This window comes from Aspergillus niger (genome assembly GCF_000002855.4).
Source record: "Aspergillus niger supercontig An03".
In the NCBI taxonomy this organism is placed as follows: Eukaryota; Fungi; Ascomycota; class Eurotiomycetes; order Eurotiales; family Aspergillaceae; genus Aspergillus; species Aspergillus niger.
In genome coordinates this window covers 298,133-317,091 of record NT_166520.1, presented here as the reverse complement: position 1 = coordinate 317,091, position 18,959 = coordinate 298,133, and the positions used below count along the sequence as shown (strand labels likewise).

At 52.3% G+C, this 18,959-nt stretch overlaps 8 protein-coding genes across 8 annotated transcripts; 5 read left to right on the top strand and 3 right to left on the bottom strand.

The window, feature by feature from the left end:
* Positions 1 to 687: 687 nt before the first annotated feature.
* On the bottom strand, positions 688 to 1,285 carry An03g01630 (hypothetical protein; the record flags this gene model as incomplete). Its single annotated transcript, XM_001390028.3, has 2 exons — positions 688 to 1,022; positions 1,081 to 1,285. The coding sequence occupies 2 exons, from the start codon at positions 1,283 to 1,285 to the stop codon at positions 688 to 690; spliced, it is 540 nt and encodes a 179-aa protein (XP_001390065.3).
* Positions 1,286 to 2,404: 1,119 nt separating this feature from the next.
* On the bottom strand, positions 2,405 to 4,256 carry An03g01620 (uncharacterized protein; the record flags this gene model as incomplete). The annotated part of the gene is made up of 6 exons (XM_001390027.1): positions 2,405 to 2,788; positions 2,856 to 3,146; positions 3,206 to 3,732; positions 3,789 to 3,975; positions 4,050 to 4,177; positions 4,232 to 4,256. The coding sequence occupies 6 exons, from the start codon at positions 4,254 to 4,256 to the stop codon at positions 2,405 to 2,407; spliced, it is 1,542 nt and encodes a 513-aa protein (XP_001390064.1).
* A 1,342-nt stretch (positions 4,257 to 5,598) lies between these two features.
* An03g01610 (hypothetical protein) lies at positions 5,599 to 6,513 on the top strand (the record flags this gene model as incomplete). Its single annotated transcript, XM_059746923.1, has 3 exons — positions 5,599 to 5,701; positions 6,107 to 6,237; positions 6,277 to 6,513. 3 exons carry the CDS (start codon positions 5,599 to 5,601, stop codon positions 6,511 to 6,513), a joined length of 471 nt encoding a protein of 156 aa, XP_059600230.1.
* A 619-nt stretch (positions 6,514 to 7,132) lies between these two features.
* An03g01600 (hypothetical protein) lies at positions 7,133 to 7,844 on the top strand (the record flags this gene model as incomplete). Its single annotated transcript, XM_059746922.1, has 4 exons — positions 7,133 to 7,192; positions 7,261 to 7,420; positions 7,495 to 7,565; positions 7,617 to 7,844. The coding sequence occupies 4 exons, from the start codon at positions 7,133 to 7,135 to the stop codon at positions 7,842 to 7,844; spliced, it is 519 nt and encodes a 172-aa protein (XP_059600229.1).
* Positions 7,845 to 8,957: 1,113 nt separating this feature from the next.
* On the top strand, positions 8,958 to 10,814 carry An03g01590 (uncharacterized protein; the record flags this gene model as incomplete). Its single annotated transcript, XM_001390024.3, has 4 exons — positions 8,958 to 9,395; positions 9,445 to 9,625; positions 9,698 to 10,161; positions 10,248 to 10,814. The coding sequence occupies 4 exons, from the start codon at positions 8,958 to 8,960 to the stop codon at positions 10,812 to 10,814; spliced, it is 1,650 nt and encodes a 549-aa protein (XP_001390061.3).
* Positions 10,815 to 11,306: 492 nt separating this feature from the next.
* Positions 11,307 to 12,700, top strand: An03g01580 (hypothetical protein; the record flags this gene model as incomplete). The annotated part of the gene is made up of 6 exons (XM_059746921.1): positions 11,307 to 11,436; positions 11,516 to 11,621; positions 11,741 to 11,873; positions 11,995 to 12,026; positions 12,174 to 12,518; positions 12,562 to 12,700. The coding sequence occupies 6 exons, from the start codon at positions 11,307 to 11,309 to the stop codon at positions 12,698 to 12,700; spliced, it is 885 nt and encodes a 294-aa protein (XP_059600228.1).
* Positions 12,701 to 13,065: 365 nt separating this feature from the next.
* An03g01570 (uncharacterized protein) lies at positions 13,066 to 16,022 on the top strand (the record flags this gene model as incomplete). The annotated part of the gene is made up of 3 exons (XM_001390022.1): positions 13,066 to 14,437; positions 14,487 to 15,188; positions 15,244 to 16,022. The coding sequence occupies 3 exons, from the start codon at positions 13,066 to 13,068 to the stop codon at positions 16,020 to 16,022; spliced, it is 2,853 nt and encodes a 950-aa protein (XP_001390059.1).
* Positions 16,023 to 16,523: 501 nt separating this feature from the next.
* Positions 16,524 to 18,679, bottom strand: An03g01560 (uncharacterized protein; the record flags this gene model as incomplete). Its single annotated transcript, XM_059746920.1, has 6 exons — positions 16,524 to 17,405; positions 17,466 to 17,548; positions 17,604 to 17,831; positions 17,901 to 18,273; positions 18,342 to 18,516; positions 18,579 to 18,679. 6 exons carry the CDS (start codon positions 18,677 to 18,679, stop codon positions 16,524 to 16,526), a joined length of 1,842 nt encoding a protein of 613 aa, XP_059600227.1.
* Between the last annotated feature and the right edge of the window lie 280 nt (positions 18,680 to 18,959).

Here is an 18,959-nt window from a genome sequence, read left to right as displayed (position 1 = left end):
TTGTACTCCTTAGAGGCGGTGATATCACGGTGAGATACATACAATTCTATGTGATGATGAAGAATGTCATACATCAGGATCATTGAAATACACCGTTGCCTGAGGCCAGAGTGTTATTCTGCCACCGCCTTTTTTTCACAGAATCCCAGCTGCTTTTTCTGGGACTGTATGTTCTTAAATCCGTTCAAACCCGAGGTATCTTACTCGAGGTTCGCTAGGTTCTACCGGTTTTGACGGACTATATGGCGGTCAATCTTCGTAAAAGTTACCTTTTTGAAAATGAATATGATGCATTGCACTGTCGGCTGTATATCCCTGCTCAAATGACTCTGGAAATATCTTTCTGTTGAAAGCTTTCTGTGCTGAAGTTCGCAAATACATGTTAATCGACTGTCGACTGAGTACACAGGATTCTTCTTACGCTGAATCGATGCCTATTACTATCAAAGTTACTGCTCTAATGTTTGATCCTCTATTTACCACACTGTTTGTAGAGATATTCGAATAGGACGAGGGAGTAGTCCGGAAGTTAAGATATACAAGCAATTAAATTATACAGCCTAGATGAGAAGCAGACGGTGAACTGTGAAAGTATAAGGAAACGAAAACGCCGAAAAAAAAAAAGTCATAACAGGACGTTAGATCATACAGTCATGAGATATCAGCAGGGCAGGCCCAAGTACCACCTCACTTGCTGCCAAATCCTGGGATCGTACTCCCCCAACTCCTGGCTCCGCTAGCAACGGAGGACCCAGCCGACTGTATTCCAGTAGCCAGTCCCTGGCCTGCCTTTTTAGAGTTGTGGACAATAGGATCGGTTGCTCCTCCGAGGGGGCCTCCATAAGAGCCATTTTCATCTTTTCCTCCACGCTCAGCGCGATTGAGCCCCTCCTTGGAGACCATGTTACCGACAGGAGCCAGCAGACCATTTTCGCCCAACTGGTTTCCAACGAGATTATTCACATCGTCTTGGATCTGATCGGCTTGCTTAACGCCGGTGACCTTGGTCTTGGAAAGGTTATCTGGTTGGGACAGTTAGCATAGGCAGAAGCAGATAAAATGAAGAGGAAGCTGGCGTACCCTTGGTCACGTAGGAAGCCTTGTTATCACCTTTGCCGAACCACTTAAGATATTGGTCCTCCAGCCAAGGCATCCACTTCTCGTATTGCTCGTTGTAGGCTTCTTTGACCCACTCCGTGAAGGACTGCTTATTGCGTTGCTCGGCAGGAAGGCTGTCGTATAGCTTGCGCTGTTCTTCTTCGGTGTGGTTGGGCGTGGTAGCCATGGTTTGCTTGATAGTGTCCATTTTCGATGATTAAAAAGCTACTGTTCAACTCAAGATGAAAGAGATATGGTCCAGAGCAAACACGGTTGATGTAGAATGATTCCGAGCATTCTGCCCCTCGATCCTCCACTCAAAGTATATATGTGTGGTGAGATGGACTGGTTGAAGAACGGCATGACGTATGTGGTTTTGCCAAGCTCAGAAACATCACGGTCTTGGTACACAGTACACAGTAGTTATTATGTTCTGATGTATGGATTGCGGACGTTTGGTTCACCTCCCACGGTGGGCTGTGATCAAGTGACAGATGGCGAGGGACGCGTCGACCGGAGCTGGTATGACGTCATGGCACGTTCGCGTTTGCCGTCCGCTGAATTTGCATAAATACGTCACAGCTGAGATAAGTAAAGACTCGTCACCTGACTTATTCACTTTATGCGACTTTATAATATTCCACCAATCGGTAATATTGAAGGCTTGTTGAGACTCGGGGCTGGCCAGAAGAGGAAATATCTGCGGTTGGCCAGAACAACTGACATCTTGATCTTGCAGCTGCATCAGAATCCTTGAATTGTCAGAGTTGTGGATATGTGGTCTGTCGTGGTCCGTGACCCTGTTCTCGCATTCCCTTAAAATGTTACCCGATTCTTAGATATCAAAAGTACCAGTAGTAAGTACTACTGGTATGCTTATCTAGAATTGACACTCGATCAGTTGAATAACGGTTGTAGTGCACACATGATATCAAAGCTAGGTTGATCCTGAACATAGAGGTCTACATGCGGCAAAGAAGGACGACTAGACAGTTTTGATGCATCAGCTGCTACCAGCGAGATAGCCTGCATATTATACTATTCGTATTGTGACAGAGAAATAGGTACTAGCAGAAATACCGGGAAGTATCACTTCACTCAATGGGTGAAAGAGCATGTGGTGTTGGCTCGTTTACTCGCTAGATGGATTTGGCGGCCTCACATCATCTACACTGCCTCATCAAGTTCAACAACTACTTCACCCCAGAATTTCTGATTCTCTATGGATTAAATTCCATTAAGATTCCATATATTCGTTCTGTGTGCTCATGTAGGGTCGCTAACTCATTCGAACAAATATAGCCCATCACGCCATTTCGTCATGGGTCGACACAACTCCCTTTTCTTGGTCAGCCATGTCCTTGTGCTTGTGTCGCTCAACTTCTTCGCCGAAGCGGTCATGAATCTGGTGCGTCTTCCAGGGCTTCATGTCCGTCTCAAACATCAAGTCAATGTCTTCAAGCGATCGTCGAGCAGTCTCCGGGTAGAAAAAGAACACATGGAACGTCATCACAGTGCAAAAGACACCGAAGATGATATAAGTCTTCCACTGAATGTTGGTGAAAGCAGGAGCCACAAAGTACGCCAACGCGAAGTTGAAAATCCAGTTACCCGCAGCTGAGAGACCGACACCCTTTGCACGGTACTTAAGGGGGAAGACTTCAGAAGCATAGATCCATGCTACTGGGGCCTATTTCATGTCACGTTAGCTGAGGCTGACCTTGAATCGTCGCGAGGGATTGAAAACAACAACGTACCCAGGTGAAACCATAAACGGCAACGAAGATGTACGAGCAGGCGATGACACCTTTGCCGGGTGGTCCCGTAATTGACCACTTCAGGTTCGCATTGCCATCGACCGAGTCAACATGATGACCACGTGAAGCCATAAGACCAGCAATAGCAAAGTGGCAAGCCATGCAGAGGACGGATCCAGTGAGGAGCAAAAGCCGTCGACCGATACGATCAACAAATGGCAGAATAGTACCCGTTGTGACTAAGAAGATGACGTACTGGATGGCTGACGAGTACAGGGTGGTGTTTCCAGACTAAGAAAGAGCGTCAGTTGAGCTTCATGGCCTGCCTCTTGAAGTAGAAATAGACTTACCATGCCAGCCATGTTGAAGATGTACACGACGTAGTACATCGCAACATTGCCTCCGAGCAACTGCTGCCAGACCTGGGCGCTGACACCGCAAAGGGTTCGCTTCCAAATCTTTGGTCCGAACAGTGAAAAGAAAGAAATGTCCTTGGCCTCCTGGGCAATGCGTGCTGCTTCCTGCACTTCTTCGTATTCCACTTGGACCACGGGATCGTTGCGGTCGCCCTTGGCATGCAGCAGCGCTAAAGTATCCAAAGCCTCCTCCCAGCGCTCTTTACTTGCCAGCCAACGAGGAGATTCGGGGAAGAAGGGTAATGCGGCAAGTAGGATGAGGGCCGGGATACCCTGAACACCCCATGATACTCGGAAAGAAGCTGCTCCAGCCAGACCTTGGCCGCATCCGTACGAGATCAGATACATGATGAGCATACCCCATTCGATGGCCCATTGCTGAATGCCGACGATACGACCACGAATCCGAGCCGGAGCTAGTTCAGCGAGATAAACGCAGACCTGTGAGGATGTAATACCGACTAGAAGAGTTGCTTAGCACGTGCAGGACTCCAGATATACAGCTGAGGATTCATACCGGACAGGCCGCTGATAACTCTCCCGGCGACCAGGTGGGCGACATTTTGGGCGCTACATTGAATCGCAGCGCCGATGACCCAGATGCAACACGCTAGCATAAGGGAGTAACGACGACCAATTCGGTCTGATATGAAGCCGGCAGCGAGTGCACCGGCAAAGGAGCCAGCAGACATGGAAGCGGTGATCTAGAAGTGCCCCATCCTACCATCAGTACTTCGTGTCCATACTGCTGCTCTGGGGGAGTGGCTTGGTTACTTACACCACCTTGCAAGTCGGAATCTGGGTGGTTGAAGTATTCCAGATACTGATCCGTGCCAATCCAGGCACTCATGGAGCTGACATCGAAGCCGAACAAGGCACCGCCAATGGTGCCGAAGCCAGCCAGGACTGTGACTCCGTTAGCTTTAGCAACGCGGCCGCCGTCAGATACCTAAGCCATACCGTAGATATTCGAAATGCGATACATGATGTCCGACGGTCTCACCGAGCTGTTCACGACGAGTGGACTGCAACCGGGGTGGAATGCGGAGAAGCAACCCGGGACCCGGGCTACATTTATAGAGCACTTAGTGACTAGCTGCCGAAGCTGCATCGCGCCGGTACGGCTTCAACGGCATGGCGTCACAGACGGACTCGTGGTGCAGTGGGTGGTGCGAGACACGCATGGCCGATAAACCCCGAAAAAAGGAAGGATCGCCGGGCCTTAATGCGGAGGTCCGGGGATTCAGGATGGAGCACGAATCAGAGATTCCGGGGACGGACGGGGTCTGCCTCCCGAGTGGAGGGCGTCACGGCCCCGGATCCAGTCGGTTGATTCTGCGACGGAGATTTTCCCAGTTCGTGCCTGCCGTCCGGCTGAATGCCATTTTAACCGAGTTCGGGTGAATTGACACTGCCAGGGAAGTCAGTGGCCCATTTCTGGAGACCTCCATGCGGAGTAATTATTATCACTCGTGAACTGGCTCTCGTCATTGAATCCTGTCTGTCTCGGTAAGGCTTCGCTTGAGATCCATGGCATGTGCTCGCGACAGCCCGACACCTCGCCATTCATGGGTTATCCAGACAGTGCCGACAAGAAGGGTTGAACGTATTCTCCGCTCGGCCACCTAGACGCACTTACTAGGACATGGAATTGGAGGTCGGTTCTCTGGTCACATATTCAATCAAATAATTGCAACGTGATGGTTGCTGGCAACACGAATACACATGCATGTCTCATGGCCCCAACTTTGACCTTCCCCATCGCCTATTCGCCCATCATCATCTTCACTCATTAACGAACGTAAATGATCTAACTGGGCAACCCCAACTGCCAATCTCAATAAATCGTAGAACACTATATAAGAAAACATGCGTTCGAATATCTTCAAAGTGGCTGCCTGGGAGTGGCTGGACTACCCGATTAGCCCATCCCATGGCTTCGGGTATGCCTATTGTCACCCCGTCGGAGGCGTGCTCATGACCAATCGGAAAGATCCTGGCACGGCTACTGTTTGATCATAGCTCCTGACTGCATCTGACTCTTGTGATAATATCAAAATCAATGAGTAAGCGGATATTTATGCAGTTTTCCGCTGCGGATATGGGCTACTGGCACCGTGTGTCAGAAAACGACAGATGGATTCAGGGAATTCCCCAAAGAATTGCTAGGGGGTGTCGACCGATTCCATTCTCAGATTTTCAGGCTACGTAAAATATGTTGCTGGGGGTTTGGAGAGATTTATCTTTAGACGGGTTCCAAAGCCCTTCGCAATCTCCAGCAGCCAGTGAGTCATCAACTTGGTTACTATGATGATGCACCTCTGAGCATGGTTACGTTTCGCATCCCTGGCCTAGCCCTACTATTCATCTTTAAGCGGATCCTGCAAAGTGCCTGCGTGTCTCCACTACTAATGCGACGGTTGGGGGAAGGTGAGACGAGATCCGATGTTCCCATCTGTCCCTTGCTCCATGTCAAATAGAGTCCCTGAGCGTCGGGGACCAACAACGCCATTATGCAGCCAGATACTAACCGTCAGTGCCGTTCGAACTTTGTTCTATAGACAGACTCTCGCACATGCACGCAATTCCATTGCTGAAAGCGCTTTTGAAACAACATCGCAACACGCCGTTTTCTGACCAGGATGTGCACTCTCACAAACTGTCATTGGACGCAATTCGAATCCTAATCATAACAATCCACCAGCACTAGAAGCAGCCCATATGCTCAACATGGAATCAGTTCTTTGCACTAGTGGTTCCTTGCTCTGGGATTATTGGCCGCCCGAACCTCTAGTCGTTCAAAATGTCCCGGAGAATTACTGGAATGGTCTACAGATGTCAGGCATCCCAAAGGAACTAGCTTGTACCATATACTACCCTTTCCAACGGTTGTGGCAGCCGATGCTATGGTACACTCTGCCATAAACTTAGCCGATGCATGGGATGTCTGGGGAGCTTTAGGAAAGGTAATCCTTCCGATCGCTTATAAATCGATTCTCCACTAGCTCCATGTCGTGGAGCTTTATCTGAGCGCCAATATCACCGGTGGAGAAGGTGGGATGGCGGAGACCCTGGTTCCTGAGGAGCGGTCTAATGACTCACCACCGCCTATGAATGCCGAGCCAGTGGCTCAATTCGCGAGGTTGATGCTTGCACTTGGGATGTCACACAAACCATCACCTCGCCTTCGGAGATTTTATTCGAGCCCGGTACTGATTATGCCTATTACCCGCCCAAGATGAGAGGTTCCTACCTCTCCCAAGCTGGAGATGTCTCGTGAGAGCTCAGGAGCAAATACGAGATATCGTGACTATGCTGAGTTGATCCGATCGTCTAGAAAAGCCGCCTTACGTCAACTTCCATCCTCACGTTTAACTCATGTCATAGCTATGACGGCTCTTTGGCTACATTTACTCCAAACCTGCGTGGTAGCTGAAGGTTCTTTAGCGTCCTTGTTCATCGGCTGAAATGTTCGGCATACAACCGATGCACAATGAAACGAACGAAACAATGAATACCAAATTAGTTTTATTGTTTTGCGGAAGCTGGCCAGGGCCCGCCGCGCAAGGGAGTTCGTGACTACAATGGTGTATCTAGGAGTAGCTGAAGGCACCAAAGCAGCGATAAACAAGCACAAGCACTGGCGACCCTAAGTGATGGGATCAATATGAGAGAGCATACTCCAGTTATCATCAAGCTGATCTAGCCGATGTCAAGGATGAATGTCAATCTCGACTCCCAATCGGGGTCAGTGGTCACAATCGAATAATGAGGGTGACAGGTTTGAGTCGAGATGCAAGGGACGACAATTTCTGCCGCAGGTATTGCAGCTTCGGGCATTGCCCCCGCAGATCCGACTACATGGCTGAGTGTCTGGCCTCTCTGTACGCCTTGGAACATCCAGTGACTACTGAATTAGCGGTGCGTTCGAAGCCAATCATTGATATGGCTGCCGAATTCAGAACTCAGGAGATACTACTCCAGAATAGTCACCCTTCCGAGACTCTTCGATAACACTGATCCCCAGAATGAGAGAAAAGGGCTCCTCAGCCGCTATACGTTGGATTAAGTTGCAATGGGCCACGGAAATGCCAGACGACTGTCAATCGGAGCGATGCGACCGTAGAAAATGCAAGGGTCTCGGGTCATGTAAGTAGGGTTCGTCTACAGGGCAATAGCATCGGGGCAATATAGAACGAAAACAAGCTAACTGAGGGATTAAGCTCTCCATGCAAGATCTCAATCCACGATCGGTTACGTACGTGTCGCATGGCCGGCAAGGTTGCAATGCCAGGTAGGATATGGTAGCCACTGAGGTTATTATTGTGCTTGCCTTGCCGGCCAGCGCCCAATCGGCGAGTCACCCACCACTGGTGGCCAACATCCCATAAACTTTTTACCACAAGAGTTTACTGTCAACTCACAAGAAAAACCTAGCAGGCATCAGAATCCGACCGTATCTCCGTGGCTACCCGCATCTCCTTCGATGCGTACCGGACTGACACCAACCCGGGGGGGTGCAGGCGGCGCAGCAACAGCTCTGCAGGCTGCGAAGGCTAATTCGATAGCTTAATCCACATCCCCTCAGAGGGGCCGCAGGAGCCAGGCTCTAATGATTTCTCGCCTTTGCCCTGATTGGCTTGTCAGCCTACGCATCCGATTACCCCAACGGCAGAGAGATAACAACTTAGACTAACCACCAGACTAAGCGTCTATCTACCGCGGCCAGAGATAACCATCCTTCGCCCAAACACCGATAGCCGGATGTCTCGACCCCTGACGACTTGGATAATCTCCGTCCCCTCCTTGTGTCTTCATGTACTCCGCACCGTTGGTTAGGTCTGGATCAACCCGGCCTCCCCCCGCTGTCTCAGCTACCAGGTCGGTTGCCCATTGTGTTACCGCCGATCCCGGTGTCCAAGAGGTAAGGGATATGGCACACTTCGGGAACAGCCTTTCCACGCTCTACCCACGCGATCATGACATGAAGTGGTCATCTATCGGCGGACTGACCTTTCCTGGGCCTTCACCCGCATTGGCTGTACCACCTATCGTCCCCTCCGGCCCAAGCCTTTCGAAGTCTATAATGTAACCCTCTCGACTTAGAGGGCCCATGAGGCGCACTCAAAGAGGTATCATTTGCGGAAATTCGAGGGAGTAGATAACATGGCACGCCCAATTGCCCAGAGGGATCTGGAGGAGGCATATCAGCTGATGGCACAGACCGTGTGGTTCTGATAACGACCCACGGTCGAAGCGCTACAATTGGCAGCCGGGGCTTTGGTTATCAGCGATGTCACTCCAAGATCATGGCGTAACCTATCCTTCCAGAAGGTTTCTGCGCCTGCGTCAGTTCGTCCGATGCAGGATGCTAATAAAGTATGCGGCACACACGATACGACCGGGCCAGGGGTGTTATCTTTATCTCTGCCTGATACTAGCCAAGCCCGCTAATGGCGTGATACCAGACCTCTTATCTGGCAAGTATATCGGTTGCTGCAATACGCATGTCTGATTGGGAGGGAGACGTAAGCTCTTGCTCTGCGTTGCACGGCTGTGGTGGCAATGTTATAATTCTCCTTATCCCCCGGCCGCGGTCGACGAGGCTTGCTGATTTTTGTCTCTTTCATCGTCTTGGATCTTGGCCTGTTCTTTTTCTTCCTCTTGTATCGACCATCCCTTAATGATGGCCGATCACTCTACCATGGCGACCTACGAAACGTCGAGTAATCGGAGCCCGCAAGATGCTGAGAAGAAAGGCGAGCCCATGGAGCGCTGGGCATCTGTGGATGTTGACTACGGTGCTGAGACCGATCTCAAGCGGAGCTTGTCCACGCGGCATCTGACTATGATTGCGCTGGGATCATCCATTGGTATGGGATTATGGCTGGGAAGTGGTGAATCGCTGGAGAATGGTGGTCCGGCAGCCATCTTCATTGGCTACCTGCTGAGTGGTACGATGATATGGTCCGTCAGCCACTCCATCGGTGAGATGGCCGTTATGTATCCTCTGCCATCCGCATTCACTCAGTGGACGGAGATCTTCATCGACAGATCGGCTGCCTTCGCGCTGGGCTGGGCGTATTGGTTCTCCTACTTCATCACGATCGCAAACGAACTTCAGGTAGGACATACGTATCTGGGTGGCTAAGAGTTCTGTGCTGACTGCTTAGGGTATCGTCACGGTCCTCAACTTTTGGACAGATAAGGTGCCCATTGCGGCCTGGATAACAATCTTCTGGGTGGTGATCATCTTTATTAATGTTTTTGCGGTCCGGTTCTTTGGCGAGGTGGAGGTCATTGCCTCCTCTATCAAGTTTGGATGGATCTTCGTGGTCATTATCTCTCTGATCGGTTAGTCGCGTGCGCATGATCTCCTTTTCATCGAATCCTCCAACTGACGCAAACCCATCTCGTGTTTGATAGTGGTTTCGGCCGGCGGCGCGCCCGACGAAGGACCGATCGGCTTCCGTTACTGGAACTCGATGCCATTTACCAACGGCTTCAAAGGCTTTCTGTCCGTCATGCCCACCTGCATCTTCGCCATGTCCGGATCGGAGAACTCGGCGCTGGTCGCAGCAGAGACCGATAACCCGCGCAAGGCGGTGCCACGCGCCGTGAGCTCGATCTGGTTGCGTCTATCGCTGTTCTACGTCTTGGGATCGCTGATGATCACCATCACGGTGTCACCGAAGGATCCTAACCTTTTCGGTGGCAGCGGCGTCAACGCATCGCCATTTGTCATTGCTTATCGCAACGCGGGTCTTGCTCCATTGGCACACATCATGAACGCGGTGATCTTCATCTCTGTGTTGTCCACGGGAAGTATCTCTGCCTATGGTGGTTCGCGGACACTGATGGGGTTGACACACTTGAATCTTGCGCCGAAGGTTGGTCTTCGCTCCCTCTCAATATTATCCAGTTCATCAATTACCTGTCTGAGTCTCGTCACTAACTCATCTGCCTACAAACCTAGATTTTCGGCAAGGCCGACAAATCCGGTCGTCCCGTCGCCGGACTGGTCATCACGCTCGTCATTGGCGGCGGCCTGGCCTACCTCAACGTCAACAACAAGGGTTCGACGGTCTTCACCTGGTTCTCGAACCTGACCTCCCTCTTCACGCTCTTCGGATGGGGCACCATCTGCCTCTCTCACCTCCGCATGCGCTACGCCTGGAAGATCCAAGGCCGTTCCGTCGAAGACCTCCCCTGGCGGTCCTGGACCTACCCCTACGGGGCCATCTGGGGCTTGACCTGGTGCATTCTGCTGATCATCGCCGAGTTCTATCTCAGTTTGTGGCCACTGGGCGGCAATCCCACGGCCAAGGGCTTCTTCGCGAACTATGTCTCCGTGGTAGCGATCGTGGTGCTGTATATCGGGGCGCGCTGCTACTACCGCGGACGGTGGTGGGTGGATGCGAGCACGATTGACCTCGATGGCCCTCGGCGGTTCTATGCCGATGTGGCGGATGTCGAGGCGAGGCCGGCCAAGACGGGGGTGAAGAAGTATGCGTCGATGGTGGTGTCGGCTATTCTTGAGTAGACACTCGGTGTGATGTAGGTAGTAACTTGTAGGGTATATGGTAGGTTTAGGTTAGGCGTATATATTGGTTGGCTTTGTCAATGTATATTCTTCATGGAAGTTGTGTATTCATCTTCATTGTTTCTCAGTTTGGATTCCGCCCCTTTCAGTTGCAGCACTCTACTGCCATCGTCACTTTCATATTGGACCGATGTCAGAGACCAAGGTGCCTTGTAAAAGGAAGCGATATGCAATCGATAGTGCTACAATCAATACATAGTGCTATTTGAGTGCCATTATGATTATTTCCAGTACTACTAGTATAGTAGTAGTAGTACTGAGGGGAGGAATACCACAAATATATATTGTCGCGAGTCCCGGAAGTCCAGCTTCACTTAGACCGCGAGAGTGTCATAAATGACCACTACTTACACATTGAACAATCAATCTGCAAACTATTACTACTACTACTACGATGACGGTGTAATTACTATAGACATACATACGTTCAACATGGAGCTCGTCATAGTGATTTCTCCCTACAGTAGAATTATTCCCCTCCCCCGCCCTCTGACAAGGATCGCGACTCTCACCGCCCAAGGCATCATAGCCCCTCTCTTTCTCCATCGCCCAAGGCCGAGGGGTATGTACGGTACTTTGTACGAACTCCTGACTGTGAAATTATGGGTTTTCATCGATGTTGAAGCTGGGATAGGGTGCAGATGGTGGATGCGACCGTGGGAATGATGGTTGCGTGCGCCATTGGGGGGTGAGGGTGGTTCGGGAGCGGGGTGATATCGAGTGTCGCGTGTGCGGACCGTACGCAGGGTATATGGATGGGCATTCTCCTGCAAATTGAATCTCGCATCGAGAGAAGAAGTGGATGCTACTGCGATTTGATCGAAGTGACAAGCCTCGTCGTTAAGCCTCGTCGTTGACATGCTCAGGAAGTTCAAAGAGCAGAGCACCGATTTCATGCCTTGGTGCCTCAGGTATTGTATTGGGTATCTCGGGTGCGATCGCAAGGCAAAACCGGATTATGGATGGCGTCGTCTATGTCAGCAAAGTGGATTGCTCCAAGTAAGCTGATCCCATTGACGATGGCCAGGCGAGCCAGCTGTTCACTCGATTAGGCCGCGTTGAGAGAGGTTGGACCAGTTGGGCCTGATCGGGTTGTCCATACGCTCCATTCTCTCGACAGCCTGAGGCAGCGGCAGCCGCGATAGACTCTGGGTTATTTTCGCATCACATGTTTATCAGCTGCGAAGAGGAGGACTTCCTTCGAGTGAGTCAGAGAAGACCGGAAGAATGACGTTAGATGTGCTCCGCACCGCATTCCACAGGCTGTGTCTAGTCTAACTAACTATCTGGTGCCTGGAGGAAAGCCAGGCAAAAGAGGAGAACACGAAGGGTCGAGGATGGCCCGCAGGCGGAGAGACCCATCATAAGTATAAGCCGGAGGATAGCCAGAATGCAGGAAAGCATTGATTTGGGAAAGTCGGACGAGGCGACAGCTCAAGTGGCTCAGTTGGGTGAGTTGGCTGGGGAACTGATAGGCTGCGGATGCGCCAGATCAGCAACTAGTCTTAAGAGTATTTCTTTCTATCGCGACTGGTTCCATTGCAGCAGCCCTGCAGCTGCTGGTTGTCAATCCACCGCATCACGATCACATCCCCCCGTCCCCATCGACATGGATGCCTGCCCCTTGGCCAGGGCGTCCCCCTGGTCTCCATTCTGCTTCTTCGTTGTTTCATGTTTCGTGTTTCAGCAAGGTCGATTCGCGACACTTGGAGCATGCCTCTCCAGGACACCAGCCATCATTTCCCCCAGATGAGCTCCACCCGAACAAGCTCGTCCTCGATGACAGGATGCTTTGCCTGGCCGTTGGGCTGCACAAGTGGCGGTGAATGGCTTCACTTTTCGTCCAAACCCGGAAACAACCAACCATGGCTGGCTTCCGGCCACACACTACCTGTCGCCCCGTCATAGGCAGTCCGGAAAGAATGGTGTCTGACTGACTGAACTTCCCTTCCATGACTGCCGGACTGCTTCACTTCTCGGGGATTTCTGCTGCCCAGCCGGCATCGCTGTTAAATATGGCCATGAGGACGCTGGCTCCAGGAGATTTTCCCAAACACTGCAACCCCCCTCCATGACCATCTGCTGCTTTGCTCCTCTGTGAATGACCAACAAGTCTTTCATCTTTCATCCCTTCATGCTCCCGATTGTCGGGCCCCTCCTTGCACGACTGTTTGTCTATCCGTTTCGCAACATGGACTGCTCGATGACCCGGCCGTCATCGACATCGCGGTTCCCCTTCTTCCCCTTTTCGCTGTGGTCCTCCAAGCGACCACAGCAGTCGACCGCGTCGACACAGACTCCGGCGCAGACCTCGCCACGCATCATGGCACAATCCCAGACACAGATCCAGGCTCCTGCCCGATCAGAGCCTGAATCACAATCACAACGACAGCCCGAGAGTCTTCCTCGGACTCCGGTCCCTCCCCAGCCGACACCAGAGGAACTGGCCGAGCGCGACCGTCAAAATCGCGAGACGGCCCGCGAAGAGGCTGTCCAGGAGCTGGACAGTCTAGTCGGCCACGACAACGTCAAGCGCCAGCTGCACGGCGTCCAGACCTGGGTGGAGATCTGTCGTCGCCATGGACGCGACCCCAAGAGCGAGTGGTACAACATTGCCTTCCTGGGGAATCCCGGCACAGGCAAGACCACGGTCGCCCGCATCTACGCCAAGATGCTGTACGCCATGGGCATCTGTGATTCCCATACCGTCTGTGAGACCACTGGGGCCGACCTGGCCAGCCGGGGTCCCGACGGAGTGCAGCAACTGCTGCGCAACATGACGGACGCCAAAGCTCCGGTCCAGACGGCCGGAGTGCTCATCGTCGACCACCCCCACACCCTGATGGACGCGCCCCAGACGCCGGCCACCGAGCAGGCTCTTGAGGATATCCGCCACGCGATGGAGCGTAATATCGGTCGTATTATTGTCATCTTCACTGGCGACGCCGATGAGATGAATAGCTTCTTGCGCGAGAACCCCGCCCTCCAGCAACGCATCTGCAGCTCGCTGCGCTTCAACGACTTTGACCGCCAACAGTTGACGCAGCTGCTAGCCCGCCGCATCATCACCGAATACAACGGTCGCATGCAGGTCGAGGGTGGCCTGGAGGGCACCTACATGCAGGCTGCAGCTCGCCGGCTGGTCCGGGGGCGTGCCGCCAAGGGCTTCACTAACGCCCATGCCGTGCGCGAGATGGTCAAGAGCATTGCTCAGCGTCAGGCTCAATGCCTGACCGACCAGCAGGACAGCGGTATGGACGAAGTGGACTACTTTTTCTTTTCCAAGGACGATGTTCTTGGTCCCAGCCCGGCGGAGACCCGGTCGACCAGCGAAGCGTGGGAAGCCATGCAGAAGCTGATCGGTCAGGACGCCGTTAAGGCCTCGGTTGCTGAGGTCTTCGACACGACCGAGGAGAATTACTACCGCGAGATCCGCAACCAGCGTCGTCTGCCACTGCGGGTCAATCGCATTTTTGCGGGGCCTCCAGGCACCGGCAAGAGCACGGCCATCCGGATGTACGCCCAGATTCTGGTGGATTTGGGTGTTTTAAATAATGGAGAAGGTAAGCGCCCAGCCCAGATCTACTATGAGATAAGTACTGACAAGTTTAGTCCGTGTCAAACCGCTGTCGGCCCTCTGTGATCTGCCTGAAGAGCAACTCCGTGCGACCGTCGAGTCGACGATCGGCAATGTCCTCGTTGTCGACGTCGACACCGATCGCCAGGAGCGCCCGACCGTGCCGGACGCGGTCGTCGACATCCTCGCAGCGCCGCGCGACAACCACTGCACCATCCTGGTCGGTACGCATGACAGCATCAGTCAATTCCTGCACCGCGCGGGCCCCAAAGCTCGCGGGTTCGAGACACAGCTGGTGCGCTTCTCTGCGTTGACGCGCGAGCACATGGAAGAGCTCTTCCAAAGCAAGCTCGACGAGCAGGATCTCGATGCGACTCCGGAGGCCTTCCAGGCGGCCATGGATACCCTCGACAACGCACGCATGCGCAAGGACTTTGACAATGCCCGCGCCGTCGAGCATCTTCTCGCTGCGGCTATCTACCACTTTGAGCGCCGGTCACGCACGGGTGCTAGCGCTCAGCCAGTTGAGCGTATCCTCGAGGGACGCGACTTCAACCCGGAGCTGGTGGGCGGCACGACGGCGCTGGTCTTCCGCGAGGAGCTGCGCCACTCCATTGTGCCGGACGATATCATTTCCATCTTGAAGCGGTATCATAATGAAATGAAGGCTGCCTGGCTACAGGGGCTGGATCCGGGCGCACGCATGCCCGCCGCGTTTGTATTCAAGGGTGCACCAGGTAAGAACCCCATATACCATATCCATGCAATTGCAAATGGCTAACAATATCATAGGCACCGGCAAAAAGACCGTCGCCCGCCAGCTGGGTACCCTGTACTACCGAATGGGCGCCCTCAGTGACGGAGCCCTGGTGCCATGCTCGGTCGCCGACCTACTCGCACCCGACGTCCACCCGACCTCGGTGCGGTCGCGATCGCAGCTCGACCAAAACAAGGGCAAGGTGCTCTTCATCGAAGACGCCCACCGACTAGCCGATACCGACACCACGCAGGCCGTGGACGAGCTAGTCTACCTACTGCCCAAGTATGCCTCCACGATGGTGGTGATCCTGGCGGGACCGGCCCAGGAAATGGACCAGTTGCTGGCCAACCGGCCGCGCCTGTCCGCCCTCTTTCAGGAGGAGATTGTCTTTCGCAACCCAACCCCACGCGAATGCCTTCGTCTGCTGGACCGCAAGCTGGACGAGCAGCAGATCAAGGGTCCTCGGTTGTACCTGACGGACCCGCGCGCGCCTAGCCATCGCGAATTCACCCGCGCCGTACAGATCCTGTCCATGTTTCCTTGCTGGAGCAATGCTCGGGATGTGGAGGTGTTGGTGCGCTGGATGGTCGCGGCGTGTGTCAAAGACCTGCCGCTGGATAATAGCAGCAGTGTCAGTGCCCTGCCGGCAATGCAGTTGTCTGAGGAACAGGCGATGAGTTGCATGGTCAGGCTGTTTAATCTGAAGCGTGATCGCTTGAGATTCAATCAGGATCCGAAGGCTAGGGCTTTACCCAGGGTGTTGTCGCAGCCTAGGTGTACGGATCGGACGGGTGTGAAGTTTCCTGTCTGATTTGTCTCGGTTTAATGACTTTTGATATGTTTTTCTTTGTTGTTTGCGATGTTTCTTATGTGATATGCTTTGGTGGATTATGTATTGTATCAGACTGATGATCTAGCGTGTGTTTGTGCTTTTGGTTTTATGGCTTATGTTGCATCTGCATCTGACCCTCGTCAATCATTGAACTCTCCTTTGTCTTGTGATTTTTGCATGGATGCTTTGGCATGTATGGTGCATCAGACGGATTACTGAACGTCGTGGTGGTGGCATTGACTAGTATACCATTAATATAAGGCTGGTCCTATCATAAAGACTACGATGAGAACTTAGCATTTTACTGGAGGACTCATTGATTACTGTAACAATTTATATGATTTGTGCATTTCTCTCACTTTGTTATAATGCCAATTCTCTAGATCTTCACATATCTCTCTACCAATACAGCAAATTTACCACGTAGCATATTTACCACCGCATCTCATCGCCCCAACTCAGAATCACCCATCTATGAATCTACTCTTCCAAAGCCAAATACTCCCCAACCCACTCCGCTGCCCTGCAACCCTCTCCCTCACTCCATCCCCAGACCCCCTTTGCACCAACATACCCATCCGGCCTCACAACCATCACCCCTACCTGCCCCCTCTCCATCTCTCCCATCCACTTCTTAGTACACCCCTCCCCGCCTTCAACATCATCCAGATACACTGTCCATCGACTCTTCTGCAACAATTCCGGCAAATCTCCCAACTCAAACTCCCTCTTCTCACTCCTCGTCACCAAGCCATACGTCACCACCTCCGAAACAGGGGTATACCTTTCCAGTGGAGAATACTTATCCCCGTCACTCAGTCCCCGAGGACACTTCTTATATGACTCCTTTGCCACAGAATGCACCCCCTCCAAGGCATCCGCCCCACAAAACCCCTCCAAAAACCTCTTCCCACCAACTACATCCCCCACGAACAAAACCACCMTAAACTGTCCCATCATCGGGATATCAAGCTGCAGATCCACCGGATTGGCATCAATATACCTCGTCACCTTAGCAGGACGGGTCAATGTCCCCGGCTGAATGCCACCCTTCACTTTACTTTGAGGAGATTTGGTAACAACACCAGCGTCATACTCAGCCCCAACACCGGAAATAAACCGGATGTTCTCTTCAAAGTTCCTCGCTAGGGCGGTCTCGCCTTTCTCGAACGCCGCGACGTGACCCGCGTCGAAGGCGATCAGGTCGTTGGCGATCTTCCGTCGTTCCTCGGAGTATGTATTTAGTAGAGATGCCGGGGCGAGCCCGCGTGAAACGAGGTTCAGTTTCCACGCCAGGTTGACGCTGTCATGCATGCTGGTGTTGGCGCCTTGGGCTGCTAGGGCGGAGTGAACGTGACCGGCCTGTATTTTGTTATTCAAATCAGTACACTGGTGGGAAAAAGAAGGATGGAACGGGCATACATCGCCAGCAATGAAGATCTGATTTTCGGGATCGCTGAACCGACGAGCGACGCGTTGGCCAACGACGTAGTTGCCGAACCATTCTATCTGATCAGTATATTTCTCCATCTAGAATATGGGGGCGGGGTATAAGGATACCGATAAACTTCCACTCCAATCGGAAAGGCTGCATCGCCTCTCGCGCCCTAGCCATAACGTACTCCGGCGTCGCCTTGGCTCTATCGACCCTCTCTCCGTCCGTGGAACTAAGCTCAACGTATAACCGCGTCATACCGCGTTCCCTGGGAATCCAGAGAATAGATCCTGCTGTGTGCGAGCGAACGGCGACTTTGCTCCAGAGGTCGGGGAAGTCGGTATCGATGATTCCTATACATACCATATAGCACCCGTCAGCCAACCAGAATTACCAATGAAGGATCTGAAAGAGATGAGTACCATCCAGAACTCCCCAAGAAGCATTACTCATCTCGCCCTCTAACTGCGCCCCAGGAATGAAGTCCCGGACTTTGGACCTTGCGCCGTCGCACCCAACAAGATATTTCGTGCGGATGGGTTTTTGGGTATTTGTTGTGTTGTCGTTGTAGATAACTTCGAGTTCTCCACTCCCGTCTGATGTCTTAGAAACAGACACGAATGGACTGTTCCGCTGTACACTGCCCCCTCTTTCTTCTATATCCTTGATCAAGACATCCTCGAGCATGCCCTGGTGCGCGAGCAGAATGTATGGGTCTGAGGCGCCGACCAGATGGTCCGGGTAGTGCGTTTGGCGGGATGTGCGGTTGAGGGTTGGGTTTTGGGGGGTGGATTCCTATGTTACCATTGATATTAATACCAAGTGACATTTCGATGTTGTTCTTGGTTGGAAAGGTTATATACCCAAAAACAAATATCATACACCTTGGCCCCATTGCGGAGCAACTCATCCGACAGTCGCAGCTGTTTTAGCGTTTCGATGGTCTTAGGCTGCAGACCGTCTGCTTTTCCGGTTGATGTAGCTGTCGGGCGGTCGTCGAGGAGAATTACCGGTGTGCCGTAACGGAGGAGGTTGTTTCTATTCACATCATTACCAGTTAGTTGGGAGTATTTGGTGGTGATTGTGAGTGGGGGAGGTACGTTAGCATTAAGCCCGAGGGGCCAGCGCCTACTACCACCACTGTTGTGGTGGGTATGGTGGAAGGGCTGGGGAAGCCCTCGTTGATGGCGCTTGGGGACATTGTGTGTATTCCTTGTGTTTGTAATGGTGATGATACGTTCATGGTTGCTTCTGGATGAGTATTGTTATAGTAGTTGGTTACTAGTGATGGGGTTCGGACTGATTGCCGAGTGAGCTGATAACCCCACTTTTGGGCGAGGATAGCTTATGCGGGGGATAGCTACCCTTTCGATAGTCTTATTGATTATGAATGATTGCGTGATATTATCAGTCTGATTCAATGCACCTAGTTATCGAGATTGCAAAGATAATCATAACTAGTTACTACCACTTAGTCACCC